General features: G+C 43.5%; 1 protein-coding gene across 3 annotated transcripts; it reads right to left on the minus strand.

Annotated features, from left to right (window-relative positions):
* Positions 1–5,818: 5,818 nt before the first annotated feature.
* Positions 5,819–12,557, minus strand: LOC123443117 (phosphoribosylaminoimidazole carboxylase, chloroplastic-like). 3 transcript variants are annotated; one of them, XM_045119381.1, is made up of 16 exons: positions 12,210–12,557; positions 11,860–12,075; positions 11,641–11,752; positions 11,475–11,537; positions 11,254–11,392; positions 10,974–11,029; positions 10,188–10,261; positions 9,927–10,074; positions 9,667–9,840; positions 9,431–9,518; positions 9,186–9,299; positions 8,368–8,465; positions 8,163–8,280; positions 7,720–7,814; positions 7,434–7,540; positions 5,819–6,235 (listed from the first exon to the last, which is right to left on the minus strand). In XM_045119381.1, exons 1-16 carry the CDS (start codon positions 12,386–12,388, stop codon positions 6,130–6,132), a joined length of 1,887 nt encoding a protein of 628 aa, XP_044975316.1. In that variant the 5' UTR covers positions 12,389–12,557; the 3' UTR covers positions 5,819–6,129. The 3 variants fall into 3 exon arrangements, with proteins under 3 accessions (XP_044975316.1, XP_044975315.1, XP_044975317.1); XM_045119380.1 differs by having other exon boundaries at positions 5,819–6,238; XM_045119382.1 differs by lacking the exon at positions 5,819–6,235 and adding an exon at positions 6,308–6,369.
* Between the last annotated feature and the right edge of the window lie 8,425 nt (positions 12,558–20,982).

Raw genomic sequence — 20,982 nt, forward strand, 5'->3', positions numbered from 1 at the left:
GATCTCATCGTGGCCACTTGGCCCATGGTGCCTAGGGTCATCGATAGTCAGAGTCGACACCATGTGCACCACTATGCAACATGTCGGGGCCAGATCCATGGGCACCGCGAGCACCAGATGTAGCGCAATGTAGCCAACTTGTGCACGCAACTCATCCACTTGTTTCTTGATGTGTGTCATTGTTGGCCGCCAAAACTACAAGAATGCCTTGATCGCCTCCAATCTGGCCTCGTTGGCCATCCGCCCTTCGTTAATGGCCTTGGTGGGTGTCGTGATTTGCTCTTCCATCGCTGCGGTGTGCTTCGCCTGCTTGGTCTGATATCACGGTCTTCAGATCTATAGCCTTTGATACCGGATGCAATGTGCCCTCAATTTCTCTATGGATCTAGTGATTTGGTAGGCTGACTAAGAGGAAGGAGACGGGAGGGGAAAGTAGGCGGATGAGGATAATATAGGAGGAAGGGCAGGTTTCTTTCAGTCATAATCCCCACTGCACACACGCCCTATAAGGTACACCTATCCATGTTGCCCACATGCCAGCCAATCGTTGTTGCTTGAGTTGGTTGTCTCTCTTCTCTTGGTTGTGGTCTTGCTTGATCTCTTGATGTTGCTCACTGGGCCCGGTCTAGCCAGGGGCCATGTCAGGTATCTCTAGGAGGGAAATCCTAACACATATTATATGTTTAATAGAATGTGTTAAATTATCTAGGCATATCTCTGTATTTGGTAGCATATGATTTGTAATTATCGCATGCCTTATCTTTAGGGGTGTCTTCTTGCCCTCCAAGCCATGTACTCTATATAAACTACATGACAGGCTCAATACAATACACAACATATAATACCAATCTTCCCTCCTCTATCTATCGCTCTACATGGTATCAGACTAATCCCGGTCCACAACCCTAGTCGTCGCCGCCGCTTCCGTGTCGTGCCCGTCCCAGGGCGGTCAATCTCCATGATCGTCGTTGGGGGGCGCGCAATCCGTAGTAGGATTCGCACCCCCATCAATGATCGGCTGCCCTAGTGAGTTTTTCCGATCCCTTGACCTGTTTTCTCTCCGCCAATCACTTGACCGGTCTTCTTTTTTGGTTCACCGATTATAGATTCGATTGCGTCGCCCACCGCGCGTCGTAGTCACGCTCCTTGATACGTCTTCGTCGTATCTACTTTTCCGAACTCTTTTGCCCTTGTTTTGGACTCTAATTTGCATGATTTGAATGGAACTAACCTGGACTAACGTTGTTTTCAGCAGAATTGCCATGGTGTTGTTTTTGCGCAGAAATAAAAGTTCTCGGAATGACCTGAAAATTTATGGAGAATTTTTCTGGAATTTATGAAAAATACTGGCGCAAGAATCAGCGGAGGATGTGGAGCGTGGAGCCCACAAGCCCACCAGCCCCCCCCCCCCTGGCCGCGCGTGGCAGGCTTGTGGAGCCCACGACACTCCACCGCCTCTCAATCCAGCTCTATATAGTCCGTTTCGCCCGGAAAAAATCAAGGAGAAGAGTTCATCGCATTTTACGATACGGAGGCGCCGCCACCTCCTGTTCTTCATCTGGAGGGCGGATCTGGAGTCCGTTATGGGCTCCAGAGAGGGGAGATCATCGCCATCGTCATCATCAACCTTCCTTCATCGCCAATTCCATGATGTTCTTCACTGTTCGTGAGTAATCTCATCGTAGGCTTCCTGGACAGTGATGGGTTGGATGAGATCTATCATGTAATCGAGTTAGTTTTGACGGGGATTGATCCCTAGTATCCACTATGTTCTGAGATTGATGTTGCTACTACTTTGCCATGCTTAATGCTTGTCACTAGGGCCCGAGTGCCATGATTTCAGATCTGAACCTATTATGTTGTCGCCAATATATGTGTGTTTTAGATCCTATCTTGCAAGTTGTAGTCACCTACTATGTGTTATGACCCGGCAACCCTGGAGTGACAATAGTCGGAACCACTCCCGGAGATGACCATAGTATGAGGAGTTCATGTATTCACCAAGTGTTAATGCGTTGGTCCGGTTCTTTATTAAAAGGAGAACCTTAATATCCCGTACTTTCCATTAGGACCCCGCTGCCACGGGAGGGATGGACAATAGATGTCATGCAAGTTCTTTTACCTAAGCATGTATGACTACATACGGAATACATGCCTACATTAGATTGACGAACGGGAGCTAGTTACATTTCTCTCCGTGTTATAACTGTTACATGATGAATAGCATCCGGCATAATCATCCATCACCGATCCAATGCCTACGAGTCTTTTACTACTGGTCCTTGCTACGTTACTTTGCCGCTAGTGCTGTCACTGCTGCTACTGTTACTCTGTTGCTACTGCTGTTACTTTGTTGTTACTGCTGTTACTTTGCTGCTACTGGTTATTGTTGCTACTGCTGCTATCACCCTACTTTGCTGCAGACACTAAATCTTTCAGGTGTGGTTGAATTGACAACTCAACTGCTAATACTTGAGAATATTCTTTCGCTTCCCCTTGAGTCGAATCAATAAATTTGGGTTGAATACTGTACCCTCGAAAACTGTTGCGATCCCCTATACTAGTGGGTTATCATTCCTCTACTCCGATAACGGTGTTGCTTGGCTCATCATCAATCGTGCGGCAAGGCTACACGCGCGGGACAAGGGATGCCTTCATACATCGATGTCTCTTGCTCTCGTCTGCATGGTCTCCATCGCTGGCTCGTCTTCATCATCATCGCCCGGGACATCACCTATAATTTCGCCAGCGACTCCGATTTACGTGTCGTCCATGCCATGGCGCGTATAGCACCGTCGTCCACACCATGGCATGTATAGTACCATCGTCGGTTTGATCAACCGATGCCTCACATGTCTTCACCAAGAACGTCCCTGAGCACGCGCCTACCACCGATCGAGCCACGGCTTGTCGATGCGTCGGCCCTTCAGACTACAGTGTTGTTGCCCCGAGGTCCTCCCTGCGGCTACCCTGACCCACACATTATCCCCGCCTTCGCCCCTTTGGATCCTAGCACCACGGCACACAGTCCACGTCGTCGGCCCGAGGTCTTCCCGTTGTTGCCCCCACATGCTCGATGTTAGTGTGTCGCCCCTTTAGGTCATAGCGCTAGTGCATGCGGTCATCTTCGCCATCCCTCGAGCACCTGACGTCCCCGTCTCCCACCGCGATGCCTCCCTCAGTGCGGGATCACCACCTTCCGTGCACGAACTTTGTCACGTGTTCATCTCTTCCACGCCTACTTCGAGCACCACCGATGCACTTCTATAGGAAACATGTATGGCAACTCCTCGTCGTCGCTGGTCTTGTCGACGATCGTCTTCACCAGTCTAGGCGCCCAACACGACCACTTCCATTAACTTCTGGTTTCGCCACCTATGTATTCGTCCACCACGACTTCGTCGCCAGCGTCATCTCGTCCCCGATTACTTCGTCTACTCTCGCAACCGCAAACTACACCGGCACTTCTCTCTCTTTGCCACTCTGCGCCTCGCAATCATCATAGAGGCCTCATGTGCTTGTCCCCTACAACAATAGGGAACATGTCATGATGGTCCATGTCCTCGCACACCCAGTACTGGCAATATCGGTACGTAGCTTCTTCCCCAACACGTTCCTTGGCAAGCTCAGGTCAGCGCCTCGTTTTCATCATCATCGGCAACGTCTTCTTCGGCAGGGACACCCTCCTATACAACTACCTCGACCACATCACTGGTGAGTTCTTCTTTGCGTACTCAGTTCTGGCAAAACCAGAATATGCCTTCGTCAGTGATGTGTTCCTGGTTCTCGCAAAACTATGGCCGCATGTCATCCTCGACGGCTTGGACTGTGTCTCCTTCAACATCGGCTTCCTCGACGCGTCTCTGTCACTCTTTCCGCGCATTATGCGCATGTGGCTTCATGTGTGGCTCCCTCGACACTGGCACCCGACCACGAAATCGACCACGGTGACCCCTCGCACGGCTACCTCGACCACGACTCTGCCACCCATGCTCTGGGCTTACTCGACTTTGGCACAAAAGGCTAACACCTCGCTTGAGCACTTCAGCGGCTTCCTCTCCCGCCAACGCATTCGCTATGCGACACCGTCCAAGGTGCTCCCGCTACGATTGCGGGGGGATGTCAGCCCGTCGGTTTCTCTCCAGTCTGACCCTCCACGACGCTCATATTGCTTGTGACGCTACCGTTACGACTGCGCGGGGGGGGGGGGGGGGGGGGGGCGGTAGATGCATACCTCTATATTATTATTATTATTTTGCGAGATGCATAGCTCTATATTTGATAGCATATGATTTCTAATCACCTCCCCTCTTATCTTTAGAAGAGTCTTCTGGCTCTCCAAACCATGTACTCTATATAAATTGTCCCTCGAACGATTCCATACAATACACATCATATTCGGCCAATGCTTCTCCTCTCTTTTTGTCATTCTACAAAATGGTTATGTACATCGTGTGATGTAGAGGGCGGGGTTATCTCCTTTTCGAAAGACGTGAAAAATTACATATGCATCCTATCCACTAGAGTGTGCTCGTTTGCACAGTTTCCGTGTCATGACGAGCCCTTTTTACCTGTCAACCAATCAACACCGTCTAAGTGATGAATGAAGTGCTCAAGTTGTCCAATGAAGCACATCCCCTCACAAAAGCTAGAGGATTGCACGATGACCTTGTGTGAGCTCGCGGCTACCTAAATGGCCACCGTAGGCAATGCACCGGTGCTACCTACCAGTGGCACGTCCACGCTGCCCACTGCTCAACGATACAACATATGTGCATAACAGAAGTTATGGCAACCTCGAACCAAGTGGCTAAGAGAGGCGGTTAGCAGCAATCGTCCCCGTGGCCACCTCAACTAACTATGAGAATGAAAGAACCTAGGCTGGTGGCATAGATCTTGCGCGCCCATCAAGCCTAGTGGCATGAACCTTGCATTGCATGCGCATCACAGATCCTGGCCCTAGCATCATGTCAAATGGCTAAGTTGTACAAGGCCAAAACCGAAGTCGGTGCAGATCTGCAATGCACGTGAAGCCAAGCCCGATGATTCGATGAAGATATTAGAGCATCTCTAACTCTGTAAACCACCGTCCTACAAAATACGTATCTCATAAACATAAATATACAGTATCATGGACATCGAGTAAGAACAGATCCCGTAAACAAACGCAAATGCATACGAATAATCTAAACTAGCAGTTCGCGTCACATGTTACATCGCCGGAGTTCATACGAAAACAAAGTTCATACTAGTATAAACGAAATCAAACCTATAGATTCCCTCAAAAGAAAATTGTTAACTATCGTAACTGTCACCGTTTTTAACCCACATGAGTATATGTTATGATGTACGATGGGTAGTGAGAGTTAGCTCACACCTTTCCTGGGGATGGGTCGAACTCTGCCCATCACGACATCAAATCCTATTCAGATAATCATTATGAGTGTGTCTCTGAATGTAACTGGTGGTTGGAAAGCAGAAAGGTTATTAAGTGTAAAAGCGCAAAAGTTTTCATATCCTTCTACATCTCGCGAGGTCGACCAAGATGATCATCTCGACTATCATACTCGTCATTAATCTCAAAAAAAGACCATGAGCGTGATGGCCTTTTCCCAACATCATCACATCTGCAAAGCTATATTTAGTCACGGTGTGTGAGCGCAACACATTGCTCTCCAAAGTTTCTGCGTGAAATGCACAGTTGCTGCGCATCTAGGTTACACGTCTACTAGGACCACAACAGTGATCGAATTATTACTCAAAACATACATGAAAGTTTTTACTCAGATGTGACTGAGAGTAGACCGTAGCCGCCATATGAGGATCAAGGCACAAGGCGTATTCGCCAAGATAAATATTACCCAGCGTGTAAAGTATATTAGTTTCCAACAAAAAATTCCTCCAGCCTGCTCTCACTCAAACTCTACTAGGACCACACTAGAGAGAAAATTTTGGAGTGGAGCAATTTAGCAGGCAGTTACAATTAGCACAATATATGCCGGATGAACAGCCAGGCAGGCCGGATGAAGAATTAGCACTCGGAACGGTATAGTGCAACTATCTTTAAGAAACTTTGCTGCTTTTGTCAGAATTGGATGTTACAAGATGTCAACAGAACAGAGTCAGTGCTCAAGGATTCATATATTGCTTCAGATATTTGTCCGAACCTAATTCCTCGAGTAATCTTGCTTTAACCAACACACTGTCTTCCAGATCTTGCTGGTATTCATTTAGCCTGCTAGAGATAAATATGAATCAGACCGACCAATATAGTGCAACTATCTTAAAAGTTCCTAAGCACACATAACTATACCTAGTGATCAATGTAACAAGGTTTTGTCAGGGAATGTGTAGCACCCTTCATGTTAACTAACACGGTTATACATAACGTCATTTCAATGAAAGAACCATAAATAAACAATAACTTTAAACACAACTAAATAGTTCACCGAAAAAATGTTCAATAGCAAATAACCAAGTCACCAGCAAAAGCAGGTAGCATGAAACAGTCAAACACAATGGACCAGTCCAATATTTCACAAAAACTGCAAATAAATTCAATAATGGTTATCCATGGAGATGGAAAAACATTGCTATCCATGAAAAACCCTCTGCTTATTAGGCTCAAGTCAGACCAGTAGCAACATAACCCATATGCCACATCTGCAACACATTCCACTAACCCAGCTCTCACCAACAGTTCAACTCCTCTGCTCACCCTCAATCACATCCAGTTCCAGTAACACCCCCCCCCCCCCCCAATCCCCTGGTCGCTGGCCTCTGCGAGCGATGGAGTGTGGCATCAAAGAACCTGTGAATCTTCTGCCTCTGTATCCACGTCAAACTCAGATCCCCACTGTGCAGACCAGCATGCAATTATGCAAGGCCTCACTCTGGCCAGTTGTTGATGAGTCTTGTGGCTGTGGCTGCCTCCCTAGTTTGACAAGTCCTTCCGAGCTAGCTTGTTAATTATTATAGAGTGCCCTTGAGTATAGGCGTCAAAGTTGTTGTACCAGATTAGTGGAGATTTCCCGCTTCAATCAAATACATGATCCAAACCATATGTATATCAGCCTTTCACCGATGCTACCGGCAAAGCGCATTCGAAGCAAGGATTGTTCTTCGCACCACACCAAACGGGTTGGACATGAAAGCCATAAATTCAATTTGTGATTTTGACTGACTCAATTCTCAAATAATTCCAAAAAAATCCTGACTGTAAAAAGTCTTCATTACTATTTATAAATAAATTGATCCATTTTATTGACATCATTGACTAGCTCTGTTGGCAACTTTACCAATTACAGGGGTCTACATCTACCATCAACCACCAGTTATCAGTTCAAAACCAGTGACTGACCATACAAATCACATGCGGTGTATAGAGCTGAATTTGAAATTTGCAAGAAAATAGCATCAGAAACGAACCATACCTGTCCGACAACTCAGGATCCCTTGAGGCAAGCATCCGAACTGCCAACAAGCCTGCATTTTCAGCACTTCCAATTGCAACAGTAGCAACAGGAATACCTTTCGGCATCTGTAAAGTTGGTGAAAATAAAGAACACAAGAGTCAATGATTGATTAGAAAATTAGAAGGCATCTGATGATGCAAGAAGAGTGGGCACTGATGAATAGTTACAATCAATGATTATGTGATGTTTATCACAGTACCATTCTGCTTTTCAATGGTATTAAAAAGAAGACTCAAACCCTCACCTGCACAATAGATAGGAGGGAATCCATTCCCTGTAATGACTTCGTCGAGATGGGGACTCCAATTACAGGAAGAGTAGTCAATGAAGCCACCATCCCTGCAACAAACAGTTACAAGATTATCCTTAATTAATCGCAGCAAAATTATGAACAGATCGTTCATTACACTTCCTTCAGGCATACGGGCTTCGTCAACAGTGCCAATGATGTGTCCGTTTGAGTGAGAAACACTACTTTATTCAAAATCTCTGACATACTATAGCTGACACTCGATAGAATAGATAATAACATGAACTCGATAAACGTTCTATATCACATTACCGCCCCTCCACATTACTCATTTTGACAGAATCGAGTATACCAGAATGCACATAATTGCACACTAACATTTTTATGTTTAGAAAGCAGTATGGTGAGCATGTTTTTCCCCGCCAACTGACACTTGCCTGGTAAGTGCGCTGCTCCGCCCGCGCCTGCAATAATGACCTCTAAGCCCCTTTCCTTAGCAGATGATGCATAAGCGTACATCCTCTCTGCTGTACGATGTGCCGAAACAACTGTAAGCTGAAAAAACGAAGCAATCCATCAAGCTGCTGGATGGCCATGGCAACAGCCCATAGCTTGTCAACAGAAAGGTTTCAGAAATCAAACCTCAAAAGGTATGTTGAACTTCTCCAGTACTGCTGCAGCATCTTTCATTATGGGAAGATCCGAATCCGAACCCATTATAACCGCAGCGCGAGGTCTAACTGGAATTAACAAAGCATTCTAGACCTCAGCAAATGGAATTAATAGAATGAAAAGACTTTTATCACCAAACAAAGAATTAAGTAAAAGTGATTGGCAGGCGGCATAACAAAAGCCTGATTAATTTCACCATGGCAAGAAAGACACCAAGAGAGTACTGGATAAAGCATAATGAGTTTCAGTCACTAGAATTTAGACAGAACAGATAACTTGAATGCATTGACAATTTTTGCCCCAAGTTATATAATGCCCCAGTAGTATTATTATTAGTACACTTCCCTGGACCCTGCGCAACCGGGAGCTACATGCACCGGGCTGCCCTTTTTTTTAGTATTATTATTAGTTTTAAACTGGTTATTATTCATCATTATTCAAAATTCATCTGCCTCCTATACTCTCTTTCCGGCATCCTAATAGACTGTTGTTTCAATATTGTTGAAGCATACGAATAAAGTTTAGAAGTCATCCAGGTTAGTGCATATGGAATGGCCATTATCCATTCCTAGCCACCATATACTACTCTCATGGATAATAGTGCTTGTGGCAATTGGAAATCAAATCCAGAACCCCACTTAATAAATACAGACAGCGAAAATCTGTGGTAAACAGAGATATCAGACAGAATAATCAAAAGTTGTGCAACCATACAGTACTACCTAAAGGCATTACATCTGCCAACAGCAAGTTGAAGATATAGCAATGGTATGATAAATAAATCTAACCTTTCTGTGGGCCATCTGTGTCTCTTTGCAGCAACTTGTTCAAATGTGCTTTTACACTGAACAAAGAAGGCCCCACAATAGTAACATGACCCATCTTTCTTTGTTTCCGAATCTCTGGAAGAACAATTCTTTAAATAATATTTCACGGCATGGGAAGGTAATAAATAATATTTCACGGCATGGGAAGGCAATAAGCACAATTGGCAACTTTCTGCAACAACAGCTAAGTGTGTGGCTGAACCAACCTGGCTTTGCATACCAGTGGACTGATGCACCTGGAATGCTTAACGCCCTCTTAATCAGCTGATGGGCTAAAACAAACCCCGAATCACCCTGTGGCAATGGGTGCCCAATATTATATAGCTAACCAGTAAAATAACATGGTGACCTATAAATAATCTAGCAGTTATTCACATAAATATCAGCGTTTAACATAGCAAAAAATGGAGGACAAATCAACACGAAACCAAAATATATATACCTCGTCCTCGCCCAGGATGTTGTACATTATTGCTGCGGGTGCTTTCATTGCAGTATCACCAAGAGGAAGTCCAAGAATAGCACGTAAATGTTGCTCATATTGTGAAGTGTAACATGCCTCGATTGTATGGTGTCCACTATTGTGAGGCCTAGGGGCTACTTCGTTCAATAAAACCTAGTGAAATTATCAACGTGAGAAAGATACAACACCACCATAGGAGGATTCAATTATATAAGATGTGCATAAATGTTCGAACAAACCTGATTGTCATTTGTTAAAAATAGTTCAACGGCAAAAACACCAGCACCTTCTAAGGACTTGATAGCTCTTTCAGCTACACTGGTAGCCAACTTCTTCATTTTCTCGGGTATCTCAGCAGGAGCTTCAACAACATGACAGATGTTATCCCTGAATGTTCCAAACAAAGGCTTCATATTTACCGAATTTGGAAAACAGAGCACAATAAAATAATAGTAAGGAAGCACTAAAATAGATAATCAAAAAGAAAAGGGCTATCTTACTTATGAATGGTCTCAACGACAGGATAACAAACCGTACAACCATCTCTGCTCCTTGCCACAATTACAGAAAGCTCCTGAACGAAAATAAGATAAATAGCGAAATATGTAAGTAAACAACAAAAGTTGTAATAATAGATAATATGATAGGTACTGAAGCAATCTGTTCTGTTCTATTCTGTTCTGTTACTCCTATCATGGTATTTTGTAATAAATTGTGCAAGAGATCAAACAAATATCTTCAAATAAACCTGCAGAACTTATCATATACTCCCTCCGTCCGGAAATACTTGTCCTAAAAATGGATATATTGGATGTATCTATAACTAAAATAAGTCTAGATACATTCATCTCTAGGACAAGTATTTCCGGACGGAGGGAGTACTCATCTCAAGCACGCACATATGGCACTGCCAGATGCACAAGCACAAAGAACCAATATTAATATGGACATGCAGCCAAAATTTACAGAACAATGGTGACTGACAACTACGAATCCTTTGCTATGTGAAGTGGACACCCAAAATGTTTATCCCTTTAAACATTCAGAAAGATACAAATTAGAGAAAAATTGTACTCCCTCTGTCCCAAAATAACTGTCTCAACTTTGTACTAGCTCTAGTACAAAATTGTACTAAACTTAAGACACTTATTTTGAGACGGAGGGAGTATAATTTACAGACGCTTATAAAATACTGCAGGGTATAAAAACAAAAGATAGTTGGGGGTTGGACCGATTTTAATGGGATTTAGTTTCCTCATTAAACAAATAAATCAAATAAAACTAACCTTTGTAAAAGTTGTCCACCTCTCAACATACAAGCCATGTTCAAACCCACCCAGCGCTGCAGCAATAAATAATATTAATTAAAATTAATTGCCTCATCAGTTGATATTTCTTCACGTGATTGGGTCAACTCAAACTATGTTAAAAACTATGGCCTTCAAGATAATTGCTTAAAAATTCAAATCCTAGCCTAATAGCTAATTCCGGAAACCATAGAACAGCTTCCGATTTTCAGAATTCAATTAGAAAAGGCTGCACTGAATCAATGCTTATCAGACTTACAAGAAACAACAGAAGATAGCTCATTTTTTTCGTGAGCAACAGCATTCCCACGACCGTCATATGCCAATCTTTTGCTTTTTACCATTAGAGGGTAGCCAAACATTTCCCCAGCTTTCTCTATACTGCTCAAAGTATCTACCTGCAAAACAACACTGCAAGTTTATATCAAAACACTTACAGCCCCAATAATTCCACAAAAGTAAAAAAATATGGTGCATTACTTCAACAAAGTCAGGTAACGGAATTCCAAATTTTGAGAAATGGTCTTTCTGCCTGTACTTGTCCTGTCATAGAATAGAGTATCAATACATCAAACATACTCCATTAGATGCTGTAGTACAAAACTGGCAAAACAGGAAGACGGTTGGACATGTAGGCAAAGATTACCTGAATAATCATGATGGTAGAGGCTTTGGGTTCACAAACAACACCCTGTTTTTCAAGCTTCTCAAGTGTCACAGCATCCACATGCTCAATTTCCACAGTTAGAACATCACACCTAACACCACGATAAGGATTTGTCGAAGCAGATTGGGAAGTGAGAACGATAATGTACAGGGATGCCAGCCCCTCAAATCAACCAAGCGGGATCACAGTTTCGCCTACCTCTTCGCAAACTCACGGACCGCGTCACCATCACTGAAGCTCCCCACGACATGCTCGTGACAGACGGAGTTCGCGGGGCAGTCCTTGAGGGGGTCCAGGATGGCCACTTTGATCCCCATCTGACTCGCCGCCTGGCAGAGCATCTTCCCCAACTGGCCGCCCCCCAGCACCCCGACGACCCTATCGGCCACGCCATGCACAGGCGGGTCGCTCTGCCTGAAACACCGCACACCAACCAGGTGAAAACTCTGCGAAAACGCCCAGGGGGGACGGAAATCGCCAGGAATTCACCGACAGGCGGGAACCAAAGGCGGCAATCGGCAGGAATCGACACTCCGCGAATAGCTTACCCCTCCGTCGAAGCGGGCTCCATGGATGCGCCGGCGCGAAACAGCGAGAGAGGCGGCGGCGAGGCGGAGGTCCGGCTTGGCGGCCGCGGCTTCCAGGACGCGCGGCACGGGTGGCGGCCGGCGGAGGGGGCGGAGGAGGCGGAGGCGCGGGACGGAGCGCCGAGCAGCCTGGCGTGCATGCTCCCGGAGGCGGTGGCTAGGGTTCAGCCAGGGGTTTAGAGGAGGGTGAGGCGCGAGAGGTTGGAGGAGGCGGCCCGGCGGCGGCAGCGGAAAGCGATGTGTCTGTAGGCTGTAGCTCGGCCGCCTCCTGCTACGCAATTGGAATCTCTCATTTTTATTTGTTTCACTTTATTGTGAACGGCCAATTTTCGTTCCCAGTTGAATGAGAATCTTTCCTACGCCAAAGATATGCAGAATATAATTTTATTCTGTGAATACATCACTACAATTCTCGGTGAAAGAAGATAACCTAACCTTTAGTTACCCTAACTTTTGAGGATACAGTTGCATAATATTTAAATAGAAAATAAAACGCACATATAAAAAAATCGAGTCAGCAATGCACATATTTCTTTCAAATATGAGCATAATAAATGTATAAATAAACTTATTGTACACAAACAAGGTGACATTATTACTCTCTCGCAACTCAAACTTTTACTTTATGTATGGGCTGACCCCAAAAGCCTCATATATGAGTTAGACTTGGCTCTAGTTTTTCATCTAAAGCATGGTCATGAAGCAAGAAAACTTACCAGAATGCTAAGAATCTGATGTCAGATTTTTAAGTATGATATAAATTAAACATTTTTGTGGCAATTAGATGCCGTGAGCATAGCAATTACCTTCAGCAAGCATGGCAAATTTTGATGAAAACACTAAACATGCCATGAATTGTCACGTGACACATAATTAGCCATAAAAACATTTAATTTGTCATGTTTAAAAATCTCACATCGGAAGCACGGTCCAAAACTTATTGTGTGAAATTATATAAAAGATAAGTGCATAACTACTAGACTTTGTGGGTGTGTGTCTGAGGCACGAGCCTTGGCTTGGTATTTTCAAATCGAGATTTGCGAAACGTGCCTTAGGATATTGCACAAGTGCACTCGAAGACTTTTGCCCCCGTCCTATTCATTTTTAGAATCTAACACCTTTTTTAGTTGGAATTGCTGCAATTTATTAAAAGGTATCAATGCACTCCGAGGCTACCTTGGCGATCACACATGTCGGTGATACCTCGAACCAAGTTCCTTCACCTCGTCCACCATATGCCGTTAGCACGGAGATCCCTCGTTGTTGCATTGATCTTGAAGACAATGGTGTGTGCGTTTGTTTCCAGTACCAGGGTCCATACCCAACATTCATCTGCTAGTTGAGGACTGTGTTTGCACGATGTGACATCTGTTAGCAAGATCTGCAATGAAGGGGGTGGCTTGCTCCCTCTCCGAAAGCTCCATGATGGCCTATCAGGACTGCTCCTCCACCACTGAAGTCACTCGCCTTTGACATGACACCGTCTATGTTGCTTTAATCCATCCTTCATCCAACGGCCACCAACTTCAACAACTCACACCTTTAGTGAGTGAGTGTCATCATGGATAGTGTTCCAGTCCTCGATCAACCTTAGCACCATGTCCTTTATCATATGTGTATCTTCTAATTTGAGTGTGTCTTTAGAATCTCATTTGGACCTTTTTATTATCATGGTCCCTTGAAATCACAATTGTTCCCTAATGTGGCTTTGATAATTGATCACAACATATGCATCATTGGATTAATGATCTTATCCAAGTATATTTCACAAAAGTTCAAAGATGCCTTGGCTATAGGATTGTGAGGAGAAGCCCCTTGATGCAAGGAAAGGAATAGGATTGGCTCAAGCTTCAAGCAAGAAGACTCTACATTTTACATTTGTGAGAAATCACTTTGAGTCCATAGGAAAGACAATACTATTAAAAGGGGGTGAGGTATTACGATGAATTGGTTGCTCAAGTGCTTAGAGGTAGCCACCAAAAATACTCAGCCATTCTCCCATAAAATACCTCTGTCCAAAGCTATACCAGCAAAATCGATGCCACCAACTATTTCCACTCAGCCCTACCGATTTTACACTTGACAGATCATATGCCAAACCCTACCATCTCGGTACCACCAACTTTCACATTGGTGTCGTCGAGATTCAGTGACCAACTTCCTGTTGTGAAGATTTCAAGAATCGGAGTTTCCAAGTTTGAAATTGGTCTCACCGAGATTTGGAAACTGGTCTAGGTCATCGTATTGGTACCACCGAGATTCATATATTGTTCTCGCCAAGAATTCAAAATTTGCCGCATTTAGTGCAACTCGGTACCATTGAGATTCCTTTAGGTGTCACCGAGTTGGCCAATAATGTTGCAACGGTTGGATTTTGGGGGATGCCTATATATACCTGTGCATGTCCTCTCATTCACAAAGGAGGCACTAAGAACACACTTACACTTGTCAGATCCATTTTTCTGAGTGAGAGCCACCTACCTACTCACGTGTTAAGATCAAGAGGTTCCAATCCAACAATTTGAAACTTGATCTCTAGCCTCCCCAAGTTACTTTCCACGAAGTCAATCTCTCCTACGCAATTGGAATCTCTGATTTTCAGTTTATCACCATTTTTTTAATTTATTTTACTTTATTGTGAACGGCGAATTTTCGTTCCGGGTTGGATGAGAATCTTTCCAACGCCAAAGAAATGCAGAATATATTTTTATTATGTGAATACGTCACTATAATTTTTGATAAAAAAGTTTTTAAAAAAGGAACAACCTCACTCACAAAAGGTGAAAGGAGATAACCTAACCTTTAGTTACCCTAACTTTTGGGGATACAATTTCATAATGTGTAAACAGAAACAAAATGCACACATATAAAAATTGAACCAGCAATGCCTATGTCCCTATCAAATATGAGCATAATAAATGTATAAATAAACTTGTTGTACACAAATAAAATGACGTTGTTACCCTCTCGTAACTTATATTTTTACTCTATGTATGGGTATGGGCTGGCCCAAAAACCTAATGTCTGAGCTAGCCTTGGGCTCTAGCTTTTCATCTAAAGCATGGCTATGAAGCAAGGAAAACTTACCAGAATGCTAAGAATCTGATGTCAGACTTTTAAGTAGGATATAAATCAAACATTTTTATGGCAATTACATGTTGTAAGCATAGCAATTCCCTTGAGCAAGCATGGCAAATTCTGACAAAAACACTGGACATGCCAGGATTTGCCATGCTTTTGAAGGGATTTGTTAGGCTCGCAACACATAATTAGTCATAAAACATCCAATTTGCCATGTTTAAAAATCTCACATCGGAAGCACGGTCCAAAACTTAATGTGTGAAATTATTTAAAAGATAAGTGCATAACTATTAGCCTTGGGGGGTGTTTGTCTCACACAATAGCCTTGGCTTGGTATTTTAAAATTGAGATTTGCGAGACGTGCCTTAGGATGTTGCACAAAGTGTGCTGAAAGACTTTTGCCCCCCTCCTATTCATTTTTAGAATATAGCACCTTTTTTAGTTAGAATTGCTGCAATTTATTAAAAAGGTATCAATACACTCAGAGGCTACCTTCGCGCTCACACATGTCGATGATACGTGGAAGCAAGTTCCTTCACCTCGTCCACCATATGCCATGAGCATGGAGATCCGTCTATGTTGCGTTGATCTTGAAGACAGTAGCATGTGCATCTGTTTCAGTACCAGGGTCCGAAACCAACATTCATCTGCTAGTTGAAGAGTTTGTTTGCACGCCATGACGTCCACTAGCAAGATCTATAATGAAGGGGTGGCATGCTCCCGCTCGGAAGCTCCATGATGGCATCTCGGGACGGCCCCTCCACCACCGAAGTCACTCGCCTTTGACATGGCACCATCTATCTTTGCTTTAATCCATCCTCCATCCGACGGCCACCAACTCTCAGCAACTCAGACCTTCAGTGAGTGAGTGTCATCATGGATAGTGTTCCAGTCCTCCATCAATCTTAGCACCATGTCCTTTATCATATGCGGATCCTCTAATGAGTGTGTCTTTAGCATCTCATTTGAACCTTTTTATTATTATGGTCCCTTGTAATGACTTGATTGAGTAACCTTCAAAACATCTTGAAGGGAGCTCCCCCCTATACCACATGACTCACCTTTCTTGTTGACGATAAGACCATGAGTGGACCTCTTGTGCCTTTTTACTAGCTTTTGCAAAGTTGTAAGCTACTTTCTATAATAAATCACTAAAACAACTTATTTGGCCACTAAGCCTTGGACATCCAGTGCATGTCAAGAAGTAGATTGTTTTTGGCTTTCATAAGATTTCATGGGTTGTAACTTGATGTAATTTTCATGTATAGTGTAGCTTCTAACCAACAGGAAAACTATCAATGACTTTTTAGACCAACAACTTTTAGTAAGCTCATCATGCTTAGTTTTCGTTAAACTAGATGATACCCCATACATTGTTGCAATGATTGATTGCAATACTTTTTATTGAACTTTAAATGAAAATTAAAATAGATATAATATATTGTATTTGATTGTTATATAGTTGTAACTATATGTGGAATATAAGTGGTATTTTTCATGCATGTAGAGAGAAATATAAATTAAACGATTTAAGTTGGGATGTGGGCATGTTGAAGAGAATATAAATAGCAATCCCCATGTATGTTAAGATAAATAATTAGTGGGGTGATGAAGTGGGATGAAGTAGTGTAGAAAATCCTAGCTATGACGTAGGATAAAGTGTCTTGCTCACCCGGGTCCCTAGCACCACCAATATGACGCCAGTGACAAAATTTATTGTTGGCGTTGGAGCACATCTCGGCGCTATTTTAGATATTGATGGTGTGCCACGTGGCCAACGCTAACAGTAAGTGTACGTTACCACTAGCGTGCCTTGTTGGCCCAATGCCAGCAAATTGATTTTTCGCTTATAAAAAAGATTATATGCAACTATGTAAACTGCGTTGGGATTTTCCTCGAAGAGGAGGGGAGATGCAACATAGTTGAAAGCACATATGCTCCCTTTGTGGTTTTGATAATTCCTGACAACATACATTATCTCTTGGACTAATGGTTTGCCTAGTGTTTCAGATTAAGTCCAAAAGATTATAGTGGCTGAGAATGTGCATTTTGCATTTTGTGAGAAATCACATTTGAGTCCATAGGAAAGTCGATACTATTAAAGGGGATGAGGTATCTATGATGATCTGGTTGCTCAAGTGCTTAGAGTTAGACACCAAAAACCCTCATAAATTCTCCCACAAAAATATTATGTCCAAACTCTCCCACCAAGTTTCCAAATTTGACTCTACCGAGTTTTACCCTAGACATAATCTAGATCCAACCCTAACCTCTCGATGACACCAAGTTCTATTTCGGTCCCGCCAAAAAAGGGACCAACTCCCTTGTATCCATCTACTAAAAGTCAAAATCTCTGAGTTTTACAAATCGGTGCTACCGAGTCTGTGTAACTGCCTAGCCAGCCAAAATCGGACTCATCAAGATTTATATATTGGTCTCGCCGAAACGATTAAAGTTGTTGCATTTTGCACTAGTCGGTGTAACCGAGTTTTTACTTCAGTTCCACCGAGTTGAGCAATATTATTGTAATGGCTGCATTTTTGGAGCTCCTTCTGGTAGCCTTGTGCCATCACCCGCGCTTCCTAGATCGCCGAGGTTAACGAGGTCAGCTCTGAGGCCTGATCCTTATTAGCTCAAGGGCCTCACATTTAGTAATGGCATCCTTGAGCTCATGTTGCACGTTGGCCACCCTGGCCTCGTGCTTATCACTTGCGGTCTTTACCGACATCAGTTCGGCGGCCGCTCATTTAATCGTTGACTTCTGTCCGGCAGCCTCTTGCCTCGCCTTCTTCAGCTCGGCCTTGAGGTTCTCAACCTCCGCGGCGACAACTGCAGTTGTAATAAGCACCCCGCGCTTAAGGATAAAACCCAAAATACCTCACTTAATGAGGAAAATAACGGTATTAAGTAGTCTAGTTCAGACTTACCTTGCGCGTTGTCAAACCGCTTGTTGAGAAGGTCGAGCTCCTCCTTGGAGCTCTTGAGCTTCTGATTCATCTCCGCCAGCTCCACGACATTGGTGGTTGCTGCTTGATACGTCCATTTTGCATCATGCTTTCATGTTGATATTTATTGCTTTTTGGGCTGTTATATTACTTTGTGGTACCATATTTATGCCTTTTCTCTCTTATTTTGCAAGGTTTATTTGAAGAGGGAGAATTCAGGCAGCTGGAATTCTGGACTGGAAAAGGAGCAAATCTTAGTCCACTATTCTGCACATCTCCAAATGCCCTGAAAAGTTACGTGGAATTTTTTGGGATTATATAAAAAATATTGGGCGAAAGAAGTACCGGAGGGGGGCTGCCAGGGCGCCACAAGCCTTGCCACCGCCACCCCCTGGTGGCGGAGGGCAAGCTTGTGGGCTCCCTGACGGCCCACTAGCCCCCCTCTTTTTCTATATGAAGGGTTTTGGTCCAGAAAAAATCAATCGGGAGCTTTTTCGTGGTTTCACCGCCGCCACGAGGCGGAACTTGAGCAGATCCAATCTAGAGCTCCGCCAGGACGATCCTCCCGGGGAAACTTCCCTCCCGGAGGGGGAAATCATCGCCATCGTTATCACCAACACTCCTCTCGTCGGAGGGGAGGCATCTTCATCACCACCATCTCCTCTCCAATCCCTAGTTCATCTCTTGTAACAAATCTCCGTCTCATGACTCCGATTGGTACTTGTAAGGTCACTAGTAGTGTTGATTACTCTTTGTAGTTGATGCTAGTTGGATTATTTGGTGGAAGAGTTTATGTTCAGATCCTTGATGCTATTCATTACACCTCTGATCATGATTATGATTATGCTTTGTGAGTAGTACTTTTGTTCGTGAGGACATGGGATAAGTCGTGCTGATAATAGTCATGCGAATTTGATATTCGTTCGGTATTTTGATATGTTGTATGTTGTCTTTTCCTCTAGTGGTGTTATGTGAACGTCGACTACATAACACTTCACCATATTTGGGCCTAGAGGAAGGCATTGGGGAGTAGTAAGTAGATGATGGGTTGCTGGAGTGACAGAAGCTTAAACCCCAGTCTATGCGTTGCGTCATAAGGGGCTGATTTGGATCCACTAGTTTAATGCTATGGTTAGACGTTATCTTAATTCTTCTTTTGTAGTTGCGGATGCTTGCAAGAGAGGTTAATCATAAGTGGGATGCTTGTCCAAGTAAGGGCAGTACCCAAGCGCCGGTCCACCCACATATCAAACTATCAAAGTAACAAACGCGAATCATATGAACATGATGAAACTAGCATGACAGAAATTCTCGTGTGTCCTCGGGAGCGTTTTTCCTCCTATAAGACTTTGTTCAGGCTTGTCCCTTGCTGCAAAAGGGATTGGGCCACTTGTTGCACCGTTGCTACTACTTGTTACTTGTTACTTTTTGCTTGCTACGTTTCACCTCGCTACACCATCACTTATTATCGCTACTTTCAGTGCTTGCAGTTATTACCTTGCTGAAAACCGTTTATCAGAGCCTTCTGCTCCTCGTTGGGTTCAACACTCTTACTTATCGAAAGGACTACGATTTATCCCCTATACTTGTGGGTCATCAATACTCTTTACTCGCGCCGTTGCCGGGGAGTGAAGCGCCTTTGGTAAGTGGAAATTGGTAAGGAAACATTTATATACTGTGCTGAAATTTATTGTCACTTGTCACTATGGAAACTGTTCCTTTGAGGAGTTTGTTCGGGGTATCTTCACCACGAACGGAAGCACGAGGAGTTGTTCCTCAACCTGAGGTACCTACCAAAAATATCTTTTATGAAATTCCTTCGGGTATGCTTGAGAAACTGCTGGCTAATCCTTTTACAGGAGATGGATCTTCACATCCAGACTTGCATCTAATCTATGTAGATGAAGTTTATGGTTTATTTAAGCTTGCAGGTTTGCCTGAGTATGAGGTAAATAAGAAAGTTTTTCCTTTATCTTTGAAGGATAAGGCGTTGACATGGTATAGGCTATGTGATGATACTGGATCATGGGACTACAATCGGTTGAAATTGGAATTTCATCAAAAGTTTTATCCTATGCATTTAGTACATCGTGATCAGAACTTTATTTATAACTTTTGGCCTCGTGACAGGGAAAGCATAGCTCAAGCTTGGGGGATGCTTAAATCAATGCTATATTCATGCCCCAATCATGAGCTCTCGAGAGAAATCATCACTCAAAACTGTTATGCTCGGCTTTCTCATGAAGATCGTACCATGCTTGACACTTCTTGTACCGGTTCTTTTATGAAGAAGGATATTGACCACAAGTGGAATTTATTGGAAAGAATCAAATGCAACTCTGAAGATTGGGAGCTGGAGGAAGGTAAGGAGTCAGGTATGAATTTCCAGTTTGATTGTGTTAAGTATTTTGTTGAGACAAACACTTCTAGAGATTTTAGCGCTAAGTATGGACTTGACTCTGAGATAGTAGCTTCTCTATGTGAATCTTTTGCTGCTCATGTTAATCTTCCCAAAGAGAAGTGGTTCAAATATCATCCTCCTGTAGAAAGCAACATAGCCAAAACCAATCTAGTTGAGGAGAAAGTCATTGCTTTTAGTGATCTTGTTGTTCCTTGTGCTTACACTGAGAAACCACCATACCCTGCTAGGATAAAGGATTATTCTAAAGCTCCAACTGTGATACGTAGGGGTTACATTAGACCACTTG

Source organism: Hordeum vulgare, chromosome 3H (assembly GCF_904849725.1).
Source record: "Hordeum vulgare subsp. vulgare chromosome 3H, MorexV3_pseudomolecules_assembly, whole genome shotgun sequence".
Taxonomy (NCBI): Eukaryota; Viridiplantae; Streptophyta; class Magnoliopsida; order Poales; family Poaceae; genus Hordeum; species Hordeum vulgare.

Coding starts and splice junctions, on each gene's coding strand:
- LOC123443117 (XM_045119380.1), bottom strand. CDS start 12,388: ATGCACGCCAGGCTGCTCGGCGCTCCGTCCCGCGCCTCCGCCTCCTCC. Junction 12,076..12,209: donor GAGCCCGCTTCGACGGAGGG/GTAAGCTATTCG, acceptor GCGGTGTTTCAG/GCAGAGCGACCCGCCTGTGC. Junction 11,030..11,253: donor GCTATCTTCTGTTGTTTCTT/GTAAGTCTGATA, acceptor TTATTGCTGCAG/CGCTGGGTGGGTTTGAACAT.